General features: G+C 45.6%; 1 protein-coding gene across 11 annotated transcripts in view; it reads right to left on the bottom strand.

The window, feature by feature from the left end:
* The window catches only part of RBFOX2 (RNA binding fox-1 homolog 2), a 174,299-nt gene that overhangs the window by 59,837 nt on the left and 97,949 nt on the right, over nucleotides 1-16,513 (bottom strand). For all 11 annotated transcript variants that reach the window (XR_005104354.1, XR_005104353.1, XM_037388232.1 and 8 more), the window contains one exon: nucleotides 1,845-2,069. Coding sequence is in view for 9 of the 11 variants with exons in the window: in XM_037388232.1 (XP_037244129.1) it covers nucleotides 1,845-2,069 (225 nt within the window). In the remaining 2 variants the exon portion in view is untranslated. The remainder of the gene's footprint in view (nucleotides 1-1,844; nucleotides 2,070-16,513) is intronic.

Here is a 16,513-nt window from a genome sequence, read left to right as displayed (position 1 = left end):
CCGAGGTGCCTTCCCCCTCCCCCTGGATTTCTTCATGTGCCACCATCTGGATGCTCTGGGTTTGATCATCCCAACCATAGCAGCAGCAGCAACTTGCTCATCTGCGCCCTTACCCTCTCCCAGCAAGCTGCGGTCTGCAAAGCCTGACTCTGCACGCTCAGCTCGCACATCTTTAACCATGTCAAATGGTCAGGCCAGACATGCCCACCTGTTCCCAACAGCCAGTACAAGCCTTAGGTGTTATCCAGCCTGTTTCTCAGATAACCCCTGCCAGTCAGGCTCCCTCTGCAGCTTCCTGGCAACACTGCTGCCTCCCAGCAGTCTCCCAGCAACGCTCCCTCCAGCACAGATGGGCTCCCAGTCCCTCCCCACAAGCTAGCCAGCCTCCTCGCAAGCTGTGGGCTCCAAGGAGCCAGCATTAGTTGACAAAACACAGAGCCTGGCCCTGCAGCACCACAGGGATGGCTCCTAATATGGAAGAAGAGCAGGAGGGCTGGCAAAAGTTTACATCCAAGGTCAAGGCTTACATCGGTTCCATTAAAAAGGAACACTCTTAAGCTCTGGGCAAGGATGGAAACAGCTAAAATACACGGGGAAAATCACTGCCCTGTTTTATTTCCCATTTCCAGCTTTCCCAACAAACCAACAGTTCTCAAGATAGCTGTTTGCTGGAGATGGGCAACCCAGATCTTATGGGTTGGAACGACACTGGACGATCTTGCACTAAAATGACAACTTGCATTTCGGCACACCGCACCAGCTGTAAGTTTTATTCCCAGCCTGATCTCCTCATCTACATTTGTGTTTGCCAAGTAAGGCACCTGAAGTTCCTTTTACAGACTTATTAATGTACTTTACAGGATCTGTAGTCTTTTTCTTCTTCAAGATGCTGAAGTTGTGGTGCTCCCAACATGAACTCAAAGATACCTTACGAAAGTCATAACCGGTGGTGTCAACCATGCAGCCACTGCCCACTGCAGAAAAAGCAGAGGCACACACTGGGAACCATACACACTCAAGCTGGCACTATCAGTTCTTCCAATCGTTGGCAGTGAATTCAGTCAGTACTTAGAGGGGGGGAAAAATAATCTCTATGAGCCAAACGCCCAACTACAAGTAAAACTGAAAGCATTAACAGATTAAATCCGCCCCTGAGCAACGAAGGCTCTCACCATAAGGCTCTTTATTAGGAAGTTAAGTCTTAACAAGTGGCTTAAGGGGTGGATAAAGCTTTTCCTGGGATAATCTGCCAGCATGTTGCCCAGTGCCAATCCCAGGCCATAAGAAGAAGAAAGTAAAAAAATATAAGAAGGTAAAAATCTTTGTTTGGCAAATGGATGTCCAGTAGTTGACAGGTTCTCTCCTATCTTTGCCCCACGATGCTCCCTACCATATTTAGAAAGTCAAAGAAAAGTATTTTTCTACTCTGCTAGCTTCCTGAAAACAAAACCACATTGAGATTACACCTACAATGCATGCACTCACCTTAATCCTTTGCACTGTCAACCTTCTAGAATTTGTCTCCATCACATTCATTTGAACTGTCCACCAATTAACACAAAGTAATTAACACTTTTGTAAAGAACTGCCCTGGGACAATGCCACCACGATCCCAAGTGCTACTGCTCTTTGCAGACACCAATACATGAGGGGAACAAGCACAAGGGGAAAGACAGGAACCTAGTAACAGAAGGTCAAAAGCTACTATTTGCTTATAATTCTTTCCTTTTCAAGTCCACTGCAGATTTGCTGCATACTTAAGAAACAGACAGCAATCTAATCGATGGCTGCTTTTCCCCAAAGCACTTTGCTGCTCTTCTGGCTCTGCACCCTTTTGCACTTACTGCAAGAGATCCGTTCTGCGTGCTGGCCGTGTTCGTGCTCTGCTCTCCATGCGGTTGCGTGCTTCCGTAGAGCGTCAGATTGTGCTCGCTGGTCTGGCCTGCATAGTCCTGAGTGTGTGGCACCCCATACTCTGTGGGAATCCCGTTCTGTGGGGGTGGCGGAAATGGGATTGTGGTGAATGGCTGCACCATTGCATCAGGAGTTGCTGCTGGCTCCTGGTTACCCTAAAGAAAACAAAAAGGAGAAGACAGCTTTATACTACAGAAGACAGATCAAAACATCGGCCTGAGAAATGATATACAAGCACACACGTGTTCATGTGAAAATCCCACCCACCACCACCATAATACTGCACAGTCTTCTATTCTCTTTGCTATCAAGAGGAGCATGCCTCACTCCTCTGAGCCATGACACTGTTTTCTTCATCTTTTTTGGGCAACATTCTGACTACCAGATGGTATACAGAGAATGAATTATGAGGCTTGCAAACTGCATACCCCTGTAATTGCACACAAGGCTTTACGCACAGTAAGGCATTATTTTAGAAGGCAGAAGAGGCACTGAAACATTAGAACGGAGAAGGAACCAAAGGTAGAAGAGCAGGGTTCTTTAATATCCCTTAAAGTATCATATCTGGGTCTACCTCTTCCAGCCTGACCCTCACGGCTCTGCACACAAGCACACACGTTGTTGGTTCAGAGCGCACTTCTCTGCTGTGTTAGAAGTAACAGAAAAGAAGTACGCTTTTTAAAACCCACCTGTGCAGCAGCCCCCTCCCGTGCTCTGGCAGCACTGTGTACAGAGCATGGGTGCAGGCATCAGTTGCTGGAATATCCCAATTGCTTCTTTCTAGCTGTACAGAAGGCACCGAGGAGCTGTGAGGAACCGAGCTGAGACCACAAGCCTGGAGCACACTCACTCTCTCCCAGTCTTGAGCATCACTACCATCACACAAGGCATTAATTACCCACTCCCCCCCTAAGCTTAGGGCATCCCACAGGACCTCAGTGCTAGGACAGTGGACATTTTAGCAGTTTTTAGCACTGCCTTAGATGTAGTTGACACCAACCAGATGACTCAGAAACAGGCAGCTGGCTAGGCAAAAGGTATCCCCAAAAGATAATAAAAATGCTACCCCACCATGTCTGAAAACCACCAGAAGCAAACACAAAAGGATGCAGACCTGCCTGGATCTCACCAAGGGGGAAGCAGGGAGCTGCATTCAGCCACCTGGGGCAAAGGAGAACAGCCTTGACATTGAAGCCCAACCCTGGGAAGACCAGGCTGCTGCACTGCTCCTACTGCTTCCACCACCGCAGCAGAAAAAAAAAAATCCACAGAAAAGATTTATGATAGGAGGGCTGTTTGATTTATGTGTGTGTCAACAGACTAATCCTGATTTTAAATTTTGGCTGCTGTTCCAGCCCTGGGTCCTCCCCCACAAAGCCTGGGGGTGCTCGAGCCTGTTCTGACACCAGCATGCTTAAATCAATGGAGTCAAAGTGAAGCAGACCTTATCCCGTGGATAGGAAAGGCACAGTGGGAATTATCAAGTAGCCTTTCAGCAGAGAGTGTGCAGGGGCTGACGGACCTCCAGTGAAGCTGGACAAACCTTTCAGTCCCTTTATCAGCCTACCTGCAGCGTTCCCTTCTGGGCGAAGGAAACAATGATAAACGCAGTGCACCTCCAGCCAGCACCAGGTCATTCAGACACTGGCTGAATCCCAAATCTGCTCTGACATTGGGTCTAGCTGGTCTGCCTCCCCTGGGGCCACGTGGCCACATGCTCCCGCAGCTGGGGAGAAGGAGAGGGAAGGGCATTCAATACCACTTAGCGGAGCTGAACTGCAGCCTTGGCCCGTGCTGAACGATGGACAGTTTCATTAACTAAAATCCAGCCACTGCAAAGCCTTGCTGCCTGCAGAAACACAAAACTCCGCGCCTTTATCTGAGAAAGAAAACCAGGCAAGCATGCCAGCCACAGCCAGTGCTCGGTTCCTCGCTCGCACTCCCCCAAGCAGCTGCAGCCCCGCATCGCATGCCAGCAAGCTCTGCGGAGGTTTCTCACACACAGCACATTTTCTGAAATCTGGGGGGTGGGGTCGAGTCCCCCCAAAAAGGAGGGAAGCTCCAGCAGTCTTCCATTTCTGCTCACTCATTGCCATTCTCAGCTTCAAAGCAAGGAGCTTCTGACTCAACCTAAGCCATCATCAAGATCTGCAGGGTGATTTTCACAAATGGGAGGGAGGAGAGGCTGAATGATGGCTATCCCACCGCAAACCAGGTATCAGCAGCCCCGTTGCTCACGTACTGTGATTATTTATCCTGTCACAACAGCTCCACTCTGTCCACTTACTGCCTCCTTTTCAAGCTCTTTTGCTTACAATATTTCAATATATCCAATTGTCTATGTGTTTCCATACAGGCCACATTGTCTGCCCCTTCCTTCTGTTTAAAATAGGAGCTAAAATGAAACTTACTTATTTTTAAGTTTCAAAAATTGGTAGGGTAATGCCAAGAAAGATACAGTAGCAGAAACTATTTCCAGTTTTCTCAGAACAAGCTAGATTTATAAGCTGGTAGTACCCAGGATAGGAGGAAGAGAATGCTAATTAGCTACAAACAAAACCTATTCTGCCATCCTCTCAACAGAGCAGGGCTGCTCCCCAAAGGACACACTCCAGTGTTTTGTTTAATCTCTCTTAGACTACTTAAAATGCTAGCCCACAAACCTTATATAATGTTATTTCCAATATTTTCACCCCTCAGTTAATACTGTTCCTTCCAGTTTAAATGCATTTCAACCTTTTAAATATTTTCTCTCCCTTCTTCAATTATCTACAAATGTTTGAAAGATGAAAAATGTTCTCTCTTCTGTTGCTTGTGGCATTTTGATAATACATACTTATTTTGAGCTTAATCACACCTTGCAAGCCAAAATAACCCGGTAACTTTATTACTTCTGGGATTTCTCGGGCAGAATGAAATGCTGTTAATACCACTGTCATACACACACATCCCCCAATCACACTAACAGGCAAAACCCGTATCTTTTGTTACAAATGTATCCTTACTTTAATGCCTCAGGTTATCTGTAGATCTATCACCATTATGCTTGTCCAGGTTTCATCGTCTCATGGATTATCTATATCAAATTATTTTTCTCTTGATATCATTATGTACAAGTTTCCCATTTGACTTTTTTTTTGTAATTTTAATTTCCTTTGATGCTTTAGAATTACTTTTTTTCCTGTTTCCACTAGTGTCTACAGAAAAGGACTCCCGATGAGATCTCTGCAGGTTTCACGACTTATTGATAGCCTCCAAACCCAGAGGAGATTCTACTACTTCTGTTATTCTACCAAATTTCAACATTTACACAACACTTCATATTTGCAAGAACTAACAGAGCAAAAAAACCCCAAAATCCATTTATCTTCAAACATTGAACCTGAACTCCTTTCCCTACTTCTAACCCACCAGGGAAAATCTGCAGAGGCACTGCTTTTCCCACTTCTCAGGAAGGTACAAAAAGCATGGAGAAACTCCCAAACTTCCTGGTGAAGGTACATACGTAGGAAGAAAGACTCAGCTGAAAGTATTTGCTACCCAATCTTGACAACATACCTCACAGCACTGCTAGTCCTGTCTGTTTTAGCTCAATAAGTTACCTTAAACATTTACACAAATGCAACAACAGAGATGGGTATGTCCAAGAGTGGTCACCATCCCCAAACACACACAAGGAAACCATAACAGGACCAGGAAAGCCCAGCTGCAGCTCCCCACAAAAACTACTGCTGTCTTTGACTTGTGTGATGGCATGAAATAAATCTTCAGCGTCTGTCTGCTCCTGAACATTGGTTATCTCAGCCACAATGCATCGTAGCTGGCCGTCTCCAGGAGAGGAGCTTGAGGGACATTTGGCTGCAGGAATAATTTCAGTAGTTCAAGGTTAGCCAGTTCCCTCTGTGAATTTGTGCTGCCATGCATCAACCACACTAGCTGCCATCCCATGCTCACCAAACTGGGAAAGATTCATCAGCACCCAAGCCCTCAGGGCACAACAGGGATGCTGGATACTGTCTGGGCACCCCTTTCAGCCCCCTATTCTCAGCCCTACAAGGGTCCAGTCATGTCCTTGCAGGTGCCAACTTTCTTAAGTCAGGGTTCTGCCTACACAGCTCAGTTCCAACACATCCCACATTTTGTTTAAAAAACAAAGTAGCTAAACCAGTGAAAAATCCCTAATGGGGGCACATTTCTAAGAGTTTACGCAGCTGTAACTTAATTAACAAACTTCATAGCTCCAAGCTAAGCGAAGCAACAGTAAGTAACTGCATGTAGCAGTACCTTGTAGAAGGGTGGGAGCTGGGGACAGTGTCCCAGTGAGGGGGCAACGTGGTCCAGCAAATGCAACACAGGATGAATTCTTTCAGCAGACAGCAGGTGGTGATCCAAGATCACAGCGCTGGAGCACCAAGAGTGAACACCAGAAATGCGCATAAAAGCCTCCTACTTCCAAAGATCAGTCTATTTTGTGAAGGGCTGGTTTTGTTTTGCTCATTAAGAGCAATGGGTATAATTATAGTGATATGAAAGGAGCCTTACAGCAGTGCAGCTCCTGTATTGGTATGCCATAATATGCACAGATATTGAAGCATAACCAACCAAATAAAAATTATAATCCTAGTAAAGCTAAACTGGTACGACTTCTGTATAGACATTTCCATGCAAACTGCCACGAGGGAAACTGTCTGTGCTGTCCATAACTCTACGGCAAATCGTAAGCATGAGAGAAAAGCGCAGAGAAACGCTACAGCATGTAAATATCAAATAATCTCTTAAATATACCTTTTCAACTCCGGTAACCCCTGTATCAGTGGGACAGAGGTAAGTACATGACTATTAGTGGAATGGGGTTTCTAATAGATATGCCTTCACTGGGCTGATTTTATGAAACCTTGAAGCAACTGACTTGCAGCTAACAGAGGCAATTAACTTGTGAAGACCAGTGTGTTCCAGGCTATAACTGTTTGCTCTCTGCACTAACCTAATCCCTTTTGTAAACAGCAAAAATGTTTGTAGCTCAGATCTGAAGAGCCTGGTGTGACCATTCGACCATTCAACCTAGAGCCACTGCCTGCCCTCAGCTCTTCACATGAAAGGAATCCTTGTGAGTGAGGGGGATGTGGGGACCACGCCATCCCTCCTCCGATCCAGGTCACAGCCTCCTGTAAGGGAGGGCAAGGTGACACGCAGCTCTAGCAGAAGAGGCCAAACACCGCTCCCCCGACTGTACACAGACAAGAGAGAAAGGACCTACCATACAACTCTGCTGCCCAGGAGCAAGAGTAAGGAACAGGGGCTGGGTTGGGATTTTTTCCTCCCTTCTCACAGCTGAACAATAAGGGTGGTGTAGCAGGCTCCCCTTCCCAGCCCCTGCCACACAGGCTCCCCTCCCAGGGCTCCTCCAGCAGAGCCCCGGTGGGACCTGCCCTCTTGGCTGCAGCTCCAGTGGGGCTCTGGCCAGAGCTGCCACCATCACACCTCCAGCTGCGCACTCCTGCCCTCTCTCCCCTGCCAGCCATGATGCTCCATCTGCCTCCCACTGAGCCCTTTCAGCACATATCCTGGGCAGGAGTGGGGGGAAAAGACTCACTTTTTATTGTCAGGTTAGTTTTGCTCTCAGTTAAGAGTGCTGAAACGACTTGGCAAGGAGTTGGAGGAGAACCACAGCCAGAAAGGAGACAGGGTGGAGAAGCTGGGAAGGGAAGGGCCATGGGCACCAGCACTTGGATAGGCTCAGGCTGCCGGGGAGCCACAGCCTCTGACATGCATTAATCCTCCCTGCAGGGAATCCCACAATTTGCCCACTGATAACAAACATATTGGGAAGCAGTTTCTTCACAAAAGGGGGTGGATACAAAGCAACACAAGGGATGCTCCAAGACCCACTAGGAACTTGAGCATTATCCCTTTCAGAAAGTGACAGGCCCTGGGACATTAGACCAGACATAAACCCCAACCTACACTGGTAGGTCTTACAGCATGTGGAACCTAAGCCTTGATTTTAAAAATTGTGCTTCTGATCTTTAGGGTCATGAAGATACACAAACACAAGGCAAACTGACATATGGAATGATGAAGCGATGGCTTCCAACCCCCCAGTCATTCCAAAACAGTGACTTGGCCATACAAACGCTCCAAGTGCCTGTGAACATTGTATAAACTCTTCGTCCCAAAATGCACTAACAAGACACTCTTAGTCATGACCATTTCATTACAGATTAGTTTCCAAATGGGAAGAGTGGGTGAAATGCCTAGGGAAAGGAAACTTGGAGGTGAAAAGGATACATATAAAGGACATAACCGTCTCATATTCTTCATCTTTGTACAAACCTGTTCCTGGATTCAGAACAGTATATGACCCTAACCTGACACCCACAGTCCACACTACAAAGGCATTTCTGTTACTCCAGAGAGCAAGACTGGCATGTCTGTCTGGTGACACAGACTACTAAAATCAACACACTTTTTCTTGATGTGGGTTGATCATAAAAGCACCTTGAAGAGGATCACTGTAATAAGAGGGTTTGTATTTCATCTGCACATCTGGAGCCTGACCTTCATTTGCTCTATGACATACTGGGTTAACAGAAAAGGATGCTGGATTTTGACTCTACTACCATGGGTACAAGAGCAATTCCTCCCGAATCCTCCCAAAAGCGGTGCTCTTACTTATAGATAGCTCTGCAAAAGTTTGGCAGAGTGAGTTCTATGCTAGTTTTGTTAAAACAGAGGAAAGTTTATATCTATGCATTCTTTTTTTGAATTTAGATGTAATCATTTTAGGAAATGCTTTTTGCATTGGGCTAACATAAGCCTAAATAAGCTAATCTTCCACGAGGAAAAAAAAAAACCCACCCAATGCCTGCACTCAAGTTTGCACCTAGCTAACCATTTAAAGGCATGTTTTCTTCAACTTCCTGGTGCAAGTTTGCACTAGATTATCTAATCTTGCCCTTCCTTCTCCTAGATATGTAAAGCAAGGGAAGAACAAGTTATCTTCCAATATACACTCTATCATTCCAGGCCACCAAAAACTGTTCTGTAAAATGAAACAGCTGCCCCCTTTTTTTAAAAAAAATATGCATTTAAGAACTTCATGAAGAAGTTCAAGCCCCTCTTTTATAGGAAAGGATGAAAAAAATTATAGTCTTATCTTACCCTTATACACAGGAAGCACTCACTCATCTCCGTGCTCTTTTTCTCCAGTAATGGTCAACTTTTGCTCTACCCCAATACACAAACACAGGCTCTTGGTGCTAAATACGTACATGCTTAATTAACAACCCCCTGGGCAACCTGCGAAGAGGCTTCCTATAACCAAAGCATTCAAGAGTTACGCAACACTAATAAGGCCCAGAGCCACATCTACTTACCAGCCTGAAACATACCTTTCAGATTTAAAAACCACCACTGATTTTCTGCTCCTGAAATCTACATTATTCCCCGTTCCAAAAGAAAAAATAATAAAATAGTTAAACGTTACTGGCATGAAGGTGTCTCAACAAACGCTTTCAATCAATTCACGCTCTCTGGGGTTGATTAGAAAGAGAGAATTGTGCTTCAAGACACGACATTGAGATCTCAACATCTGTTTCCATTCCATATTAGGAATGAAACTACCTCCAAGAATTATTGGGGAGAAGGGGGGTGGGGTGGGGGTATGGAACAAAGGAAAAAGTCACCACGATGGATACATCCTCAGCAGCAAAGCCAGCAAGTAAAAGAAAGGCTCAGATTCAATTTTTTGTTCCAGATCAGTCCTTTAGCATCTACCCTGTGTTCTTCCCACCTCTGCAATATTCCAAGTACTTTCCATTTCACATTCATAGTCAAACATTCTTGGGAAAAAAGATTTCCATAAGGTGACTAGCTTTCAACAAATCAGTATGAAAATAAAGTCTCAAAATACTATGAAATCTAGTCATACGTTAATCCAGCAGGCACCCGGAGCGGCAGAAGCATCTCCCACACCAGTGAGATTACTGCCAGGCAATAAGGGTTAAGTTCCTTTTGGACCTGAATTCAAATGAATCACAGCTAAGAAACAGTGTGCTGCAGATGTGTCACATATGTTTAATCTAAGCTAACTGCAATTAGCTTTTCAGATTAGCAAACCAATCACACAGTTGCGCGATTGCAGATCCTCACACGGGAAGGCAGCAGGAACCAGAGGCAGATGGTGGGGAAGGAGTGTAGTTAACTGCTCTTTCAGGGGTTGCATCAGGCACATCAGGGTGCTCACAGACTAAAGTGGCACAGAGGACCTGCCTGTGTTGGTTTTCTGCCTTACTCCTGACCAGGAACCAGTGGTTCCTGGTGGTGCTCAGTAAAAGGAGGGCTACGGAACATGGAAATATAACAGGGAAGAAAATCCTACCTGGTCCCATGGTAACTCCTGATCAGGCTTGTCAGGGTAGTGTCATAGCTACTGTCACCTCAGCTAATCCTGCAATCAGATTGCTCACTCCAGACAGCTTTGTTTCAAGAAAGACAGGAGCTCTCCACTAACAAGTATTCTAAAAGCACGTATCTCCTTCTCCAACCCCAGTCAGGTACCTGAGCTGGACTGATAAGCAATTCTTCTTCCCATGTCCCTGCTCTGCAAATGGACTACCACCCTGTATCTCCAAGTACATCACCAAATCTCAGTGAAGTGTCAAGAGTTACTCCTGCAGCCTCAAGAATTCGAACTGCCTTCCTGAATGTTTAAATCCACATGAAGCTCATTCAGCCCCTTAGGAAGATTTGTATCTACTTTAGTCACAGGAATTTTTCAAAGCCCTTAACTATGTGATGCAGCTATCTGTAATAGACTCTTCCAGATCTCTCAATATATCCAGTGCTCTTCTAGGAAGGAATCTGAAGATCACTTTTGGCATCAGGCTTCCCTGTCCCCTTCTCCCCTGCTGTGAGGGCAATGAGCTGAAGGCACTATGAAGCTGTGCAGAGGGGCTGCTCTGAGCTGACTTGGCTCCTGGAGGATGGACAACGCTCAAAGCCCCGTCAGGCAGCTTTGCTCATACAGCACTTACAGGCCCCTTCAATTCCTTTTGCAGTGGCCAGCAGGCAAGTCCTGTCGCCTGCCTGCACTAATTCCAGCACCTCACCAGGAAAAAGCAGCAGCCCTGCCAACGCAGGAGGAGGAGGAAGGGAGAAAGTGCCGGGAAGGGGAGAGCACATCTGGAATCAATTGGAGCGCGCTGAATGCCTCGGAAATAACTGCAGAGCTGGCAGAAAACATAGCAAGGAGCTGTGCATTCAGACGTGACTATGGAGCAAAGGTAGGGGATAAGACACATACAGCATACTTAAACACAAAACCAGAGCTCCTCTTGGGACTTTTTTTTTTCTTTTTAATGCAAGCAGCTAAACGTCTCAACCCATCACATTTTCACTAGCACTGGCCTATCATAGGTACAGTCAGAATGCAGTAAGAAGATAGGGGATGAGATGCACGCAGCCCCAGCCGAGGCAAACAGAACTCATCTGTGACTTGAGCACCAGGACTCAGTAACACAGCAGCAATATTATATCAAGCTGCTCTCAGGGTACGGGGCGGAGGAAATCTGTGACTGACTTGGCACACACTTGAGAACAGAAATTTGACGGTTTAAAAACACAGATTTCTTCCCACAGTTACTTTCCATTCCAGCAATGCATTTTCCATTCTCCTATCTCCTGCTACTCATCTGTTCCAAGAGGAGTTTTCCATTTGCAAGGAAGCCTCCACTATGTGTCCTGGAAAGCAGAGGTTCTGGAAAGGAGCAGAGGGGTCATGGAGAAGCAACTCACCAGTGCAGCGGCCCGGTACAAAAAAAGAGAGTGACTTACCACTGTTTGGATATATATTATCAACAAGTAGAATGTGGGAAGCATTGCTATTTTGGTACACGTCCTCAACCAGATGAAAAACAAGACACATGCTTCCACATACAAATTTTAAAAAGGGAATTAAACTCAAAAGGGACCACAAAAGAACCACAAAAATGACCACATGACTGGAAAAAGCCATAGAGCTGTACACTGAAAGACCCAACCCATTTTGCTTATAATTTAAAAAAAAAAAAATTAAGTTTGTGAAAGTGTATTTGGGGGGGGGGGGGGGGGGGGGGAGGGGGAAAGTAGGCACTAATAATATTTAATGTAATGAAAAAAAGCAAGCATCAAGAAAACCAGTCTGTTAAATTCAGCTCTGGTAAAAGACACCATTTTATTTTGTTTACTGATTTCTAAATGACAGTCATTAAGTCAGCTGGTGAGGAGGACTCAATCCTTTCCATCTCTTCATGCCTTTGTGCAGCAAACATTATGTCATCCAAAACAGAGGTACCTGAGTGAGACATAATGGCCTACAACACACATATGGCCAAAGAGACAATCCAATGCCAGATCTATAGGACAATATTCTGAAAAGCTAGGAAGAGCTGGTGAAAGTTGATGCATATAAATTAAAGCAGATTAAACTAAGCAGCAGACACATTTATAAGAAAAGTGACTTCACCTTATGGAAAGGTACAAGCTACTGAAAAGCATAGGTGCAGTTTCGTGTACAACCTAATATGATAAACTACCAGCTGGCCTCAGAAGCAGTGGCTCTGCTTCCCTCCCCGGCTGTTGTGAGATCTAGTCATGCCACGGCCATAGCCAGAAAATTAATTGAAACAATAGTCGTCTGTTTGGTCATAAACTGAACTGTCTCGGTTTATATCTGCCTAAGCACGATGCCCAAAGCGGTGAGGAGGCTGAACGTATGGCCAGGGCAGAGAGATGAGGGGGACTATTCTTCTCACAGCAGCCCATAGTTACGCTACATTAAGCACAACTTGAAAAGGCACCTGAAAGCCACTTCATCCCAGAACAAGAGGCTACATGGACATTTAGCATATGTTATTGCCACTACCTACTTTGCTTACACCTAACTTTTACAGTGTCCCCATGTAAGCCAGCATAAAGCTGGTTTATACAAAATGAATTTGTCAAGTCTCTCAGGAAAGATTTCCCCTTTGTTGCAAAATCCTTTCAAAGCCACTTTCCCCCAAGCCTTCTGGCTAACCTAGGTTTACCAAATTCCTGCTGTAACCATGAACCAGCATAGACTTCTCCCCTACACAAGCCACCTACATGGCTAAGAGGTGAAGCTCATGGTCAGCAGCACCTCTGACCGCCTTTCAAATGGCTCCTGCAGCCCCTGTGCTCAGCAGCATTTCTGGAAGCATGCTGTTCTCCCTTGTCACCACTGCATCAACACCTTGGTCACATAAACCATGTGTGGGTTTAACAGCAGTGATATAGCAAATATTCACATTAAATTACTGCATATTACTGGTAGTCCCACTTTAAACTGCTCTCTTTTACTGAGGCTAAATTGATAAACCTTAAAAGCATCTCATTTTGGTGGCATGTCTGTCAGCACCTGCAGCTCCATTAATATGTTACTGCATGAGCTCCTGTGAAATTTACCCCTCCATAATTCCCAGCAGATCTCCACCTTCCACAGACAAGTGCATTAAAGGTCTCCCCCACCAGCCTCGCTGTTGTCAGCTCACACCTACAAGAGAACAGGCTATGCAAAACTTAAAACCGTTTCAGCCAGTCGGTCTCCCCTTCTGTACATCCCCTTTCACGCAAACAGTGTCAGGCTAAACAAAGCCACTTGCTCCAGGATACAGGCCTAGGAAAAAAGCTTTAGCATCTGGCAACGAAGAGCAGCACCGCAGTGTACGAGCCTGAGAGCAAACACAAGTCTCTGGCACTAAGAGGAAACACCAAGACATACGCCTGACTGCTCCTGTCAATCTTGCAGTGGGGGAATGCCCGATTGTTTGGTTTGTGGGTGGTGGGTTTTTGTAATATATTTTTATCATATTACTGAAAGGAAATGCCAGGGACTGCTGCAGCCCCTGTCCCTCGAGGCTCTGCTGCTGCCATCAGGCTGTGCTGCTTTTGCAGTGATGAATATTTAAACAGGGCAATAAATATTTCAGAGCACATTCATCCCGATGAGAAGTCTGCTAGCACCAGAGACAAGACAACCACGCAGGGCCGTGGCCGCTCCCTCTTCTGCCCCTCCAGGTCCTGCACCATCTGCCCTCCCTCAGCCCTCCTTTCCTCCAGCCCACAACAGGCACCTGAGAGCCTCAAATATTCATGAGCACAGCTCCAGTTACTTTCCAAGCAAGCAAAAACACTGTGAAAAAGCAGAGTGCTCTGCTTTCCAGAGAAGTGCAGAACACAGCTACTGTATGCTTTGCTTTCACCTCTTCTGAGGCCTCTGGCTTTTAGATGTGCTGCTCACACTTTGGGACAAAATAATTTAAGACCCCACAAGGTTCTAAATCTTCTAATACTGCACCCCAGAGAAGCAAAAAACCAAAACCACCAAACCCAAAAGCTCAACCAGCACCTGGTTGAGCAAGCAAGCGTGAATGCCTGTCTCTTCCCCCAACAACTCCCTCAATTTCAGCAGTGCATTTACTTGGGCATTTCTTGGTTGCTACCAGCTCTGCTGGGCTCTCCGTGGGATGCTAACAGATGTACACAACTTGGCCATCACTGGCACAAATAAAATCAGCTAGATAATAGGTTTAGGACGTAACAGAAAATGCATTCGTCAACTTTCATCATACTAAAAGCTTGGGCTTTTTAACTAGGCCCTTCACTACACTCACCTAAAAAGAAACTTTTTTTTTCCCTTAAAAAGACAATTTCAGGGGTAACAAAATTTTTGCAATAAATTTTGAAGGAAATCAGAATCACATAACACACTTGTTCAGGATCACATTTATAAGGCCACAAAACCCATGGCCGTGCCCAAAAATGGACTTTCATACCAACTTCCACCATGAATGTCACTAGAGCCAAAAGCCTTAAGATATTTGCTGGTCACACAATATATGGAGAAATCTTCAGAAAAAAGTTAAACCTACTCTGAGTGAAGGGAAGCCAAGAAGACACCCTCACGAAGAGCAGCCAGCAGCCAAAAGATTATACTAAGTGACAGGCACAAGCTAGCCCACCCTGGCTAACTGAGCTGAACCAGTACATCTCCTTTCCAGTGAACACTGTAATAGTATATAAAGAGAAGCGTCTCTGCCTTTCCTGGTGCCCACATTTTAAAAGACGATGGTAACTAAACCGCAATCTCAATGTGTCACATGCTCTCAAAGATGCCTCTCAGACTGCGCAATGATAAGACACTCCTTGTACCTGGACCCTGGCCCAGTTTAGGGTACAAGCTGGGCACCAAATGGTGAGGCCCTGTCACAGCTTGGGCACAGCAGGGTGCATGCAAGGGCATGTGACAACTCAGTAAGGTCTGCAGATGCACAATCTTGGATGAAACTGCTAAATTCCCCTGCAGTCCAATTTCAGCTGCTTTTAGACCTTTGAAGGGGAAAAGCCGTGTCTTTGCTATGTGCAGAAAGGGCCCTGCAGCACATCAAGAGTGAGCTTCCAACTGCAAGCCTGGGCTCCTGCCACATCATCCATAGTCCTCACGGTCAAGACAACATCTGAATGCTGCATAGCCTGCTCAGGATGGCCCGTTTCCTATTAACAAAACACTCTCTCATCCCCCTCCTTTATGGCATAAATTGGCTCCAAAGTAAAGTACTGAACTATCAAACAGCAAAACCTCTCTCCAGATAGCATTTCAAGGAAGAACAGCTGTCTACTGAATAGGTAGATCAATCACCTGCTGCCACCCTCCACCCCTCCTGACTGAAGGCTCCTGGAAGAGCAGCACCATCCCTCCTTCAAGACTGGCCATCAGCCATGCCACCAAAAAAAATGCTATTCATTTATTTACATTAAAAATATAAATAGCTATCACAGCAATGCAGTTCAGAGAGTGACAACAATCCTGCTGCTTTGCCAGCAGCAAGTCCTGGTATTTGACATCTCTGCTCCTAACCACCACTCCAGCTGTCCTTCATGTATCACTCAAACTCAAGAATCTAGTCAGAAGTTAGACCCAACCTGGCCCAAAAACTACCTTCTACTTTCCTATCCTATTAGCAGACTTAATACACAGAGGAAGCAAAATATCCTGGAAGATAAGCAGTTACCTCACCAAGCAACTTAGAGCTGAAGCCACCATTTTGCAGCAGACATGGAAATGATGAGTGCTCCTCTGCTGACTGTGCAACTCCATCTTGTTCTCATGATAGGTCACATACCCAACAGCACACTAACATGGAAAAACTCAGCATCTGACCCCAGGCAAGAATGAAAAAATAACGCTTGCTACAATACAAAAAATGTTGGGAAGGAAAGCAACATTTAATTCTGTGGCTCCTCAGGACCTCTCATGACTCAGGAAATAAATGCTAACAGATGAAAAAGTTAATTTGGATCATATCAACCCCACTGGCATGAAAAGGGCAGAGCAGGTACCCTGGGGAGAGGGAGGGAAAGATCTGCCATAGATCAGGTTACTATCACTGACAGCTGACCTAAAACACCACAAGTTTTCAGCAGATTCTGCCAGTTCTTCTAATTTTCAAAGGCACAACTGCTTCCTTTAAGAGATGAGATATGTGAAACACGTATCAGTGTGACTAAGGTCAGGGAGGAAGGAGATCCTGCAGCACAAGCA

Source organism: Falco rusticolus, chromosome 5 (assembly GCF_015220075.1).
Source record: "Falco rusticolus isolate bFalRus1 chromosome 5, bFalRus1.pri, whole genome shotgun sequence".
NCBI classification, from domain to species: domain Eukaryota; kingdom Metazoa; phylum Chordata; class Aves; order Falconiformes; family Falconidae; genus Falco; species Falco rusticolus.
The sequence above is the reverse complement of the archived record's forward strand: the minus strand, read 5'-3'. Positions and strand labels throughout refer to the sequence as shown.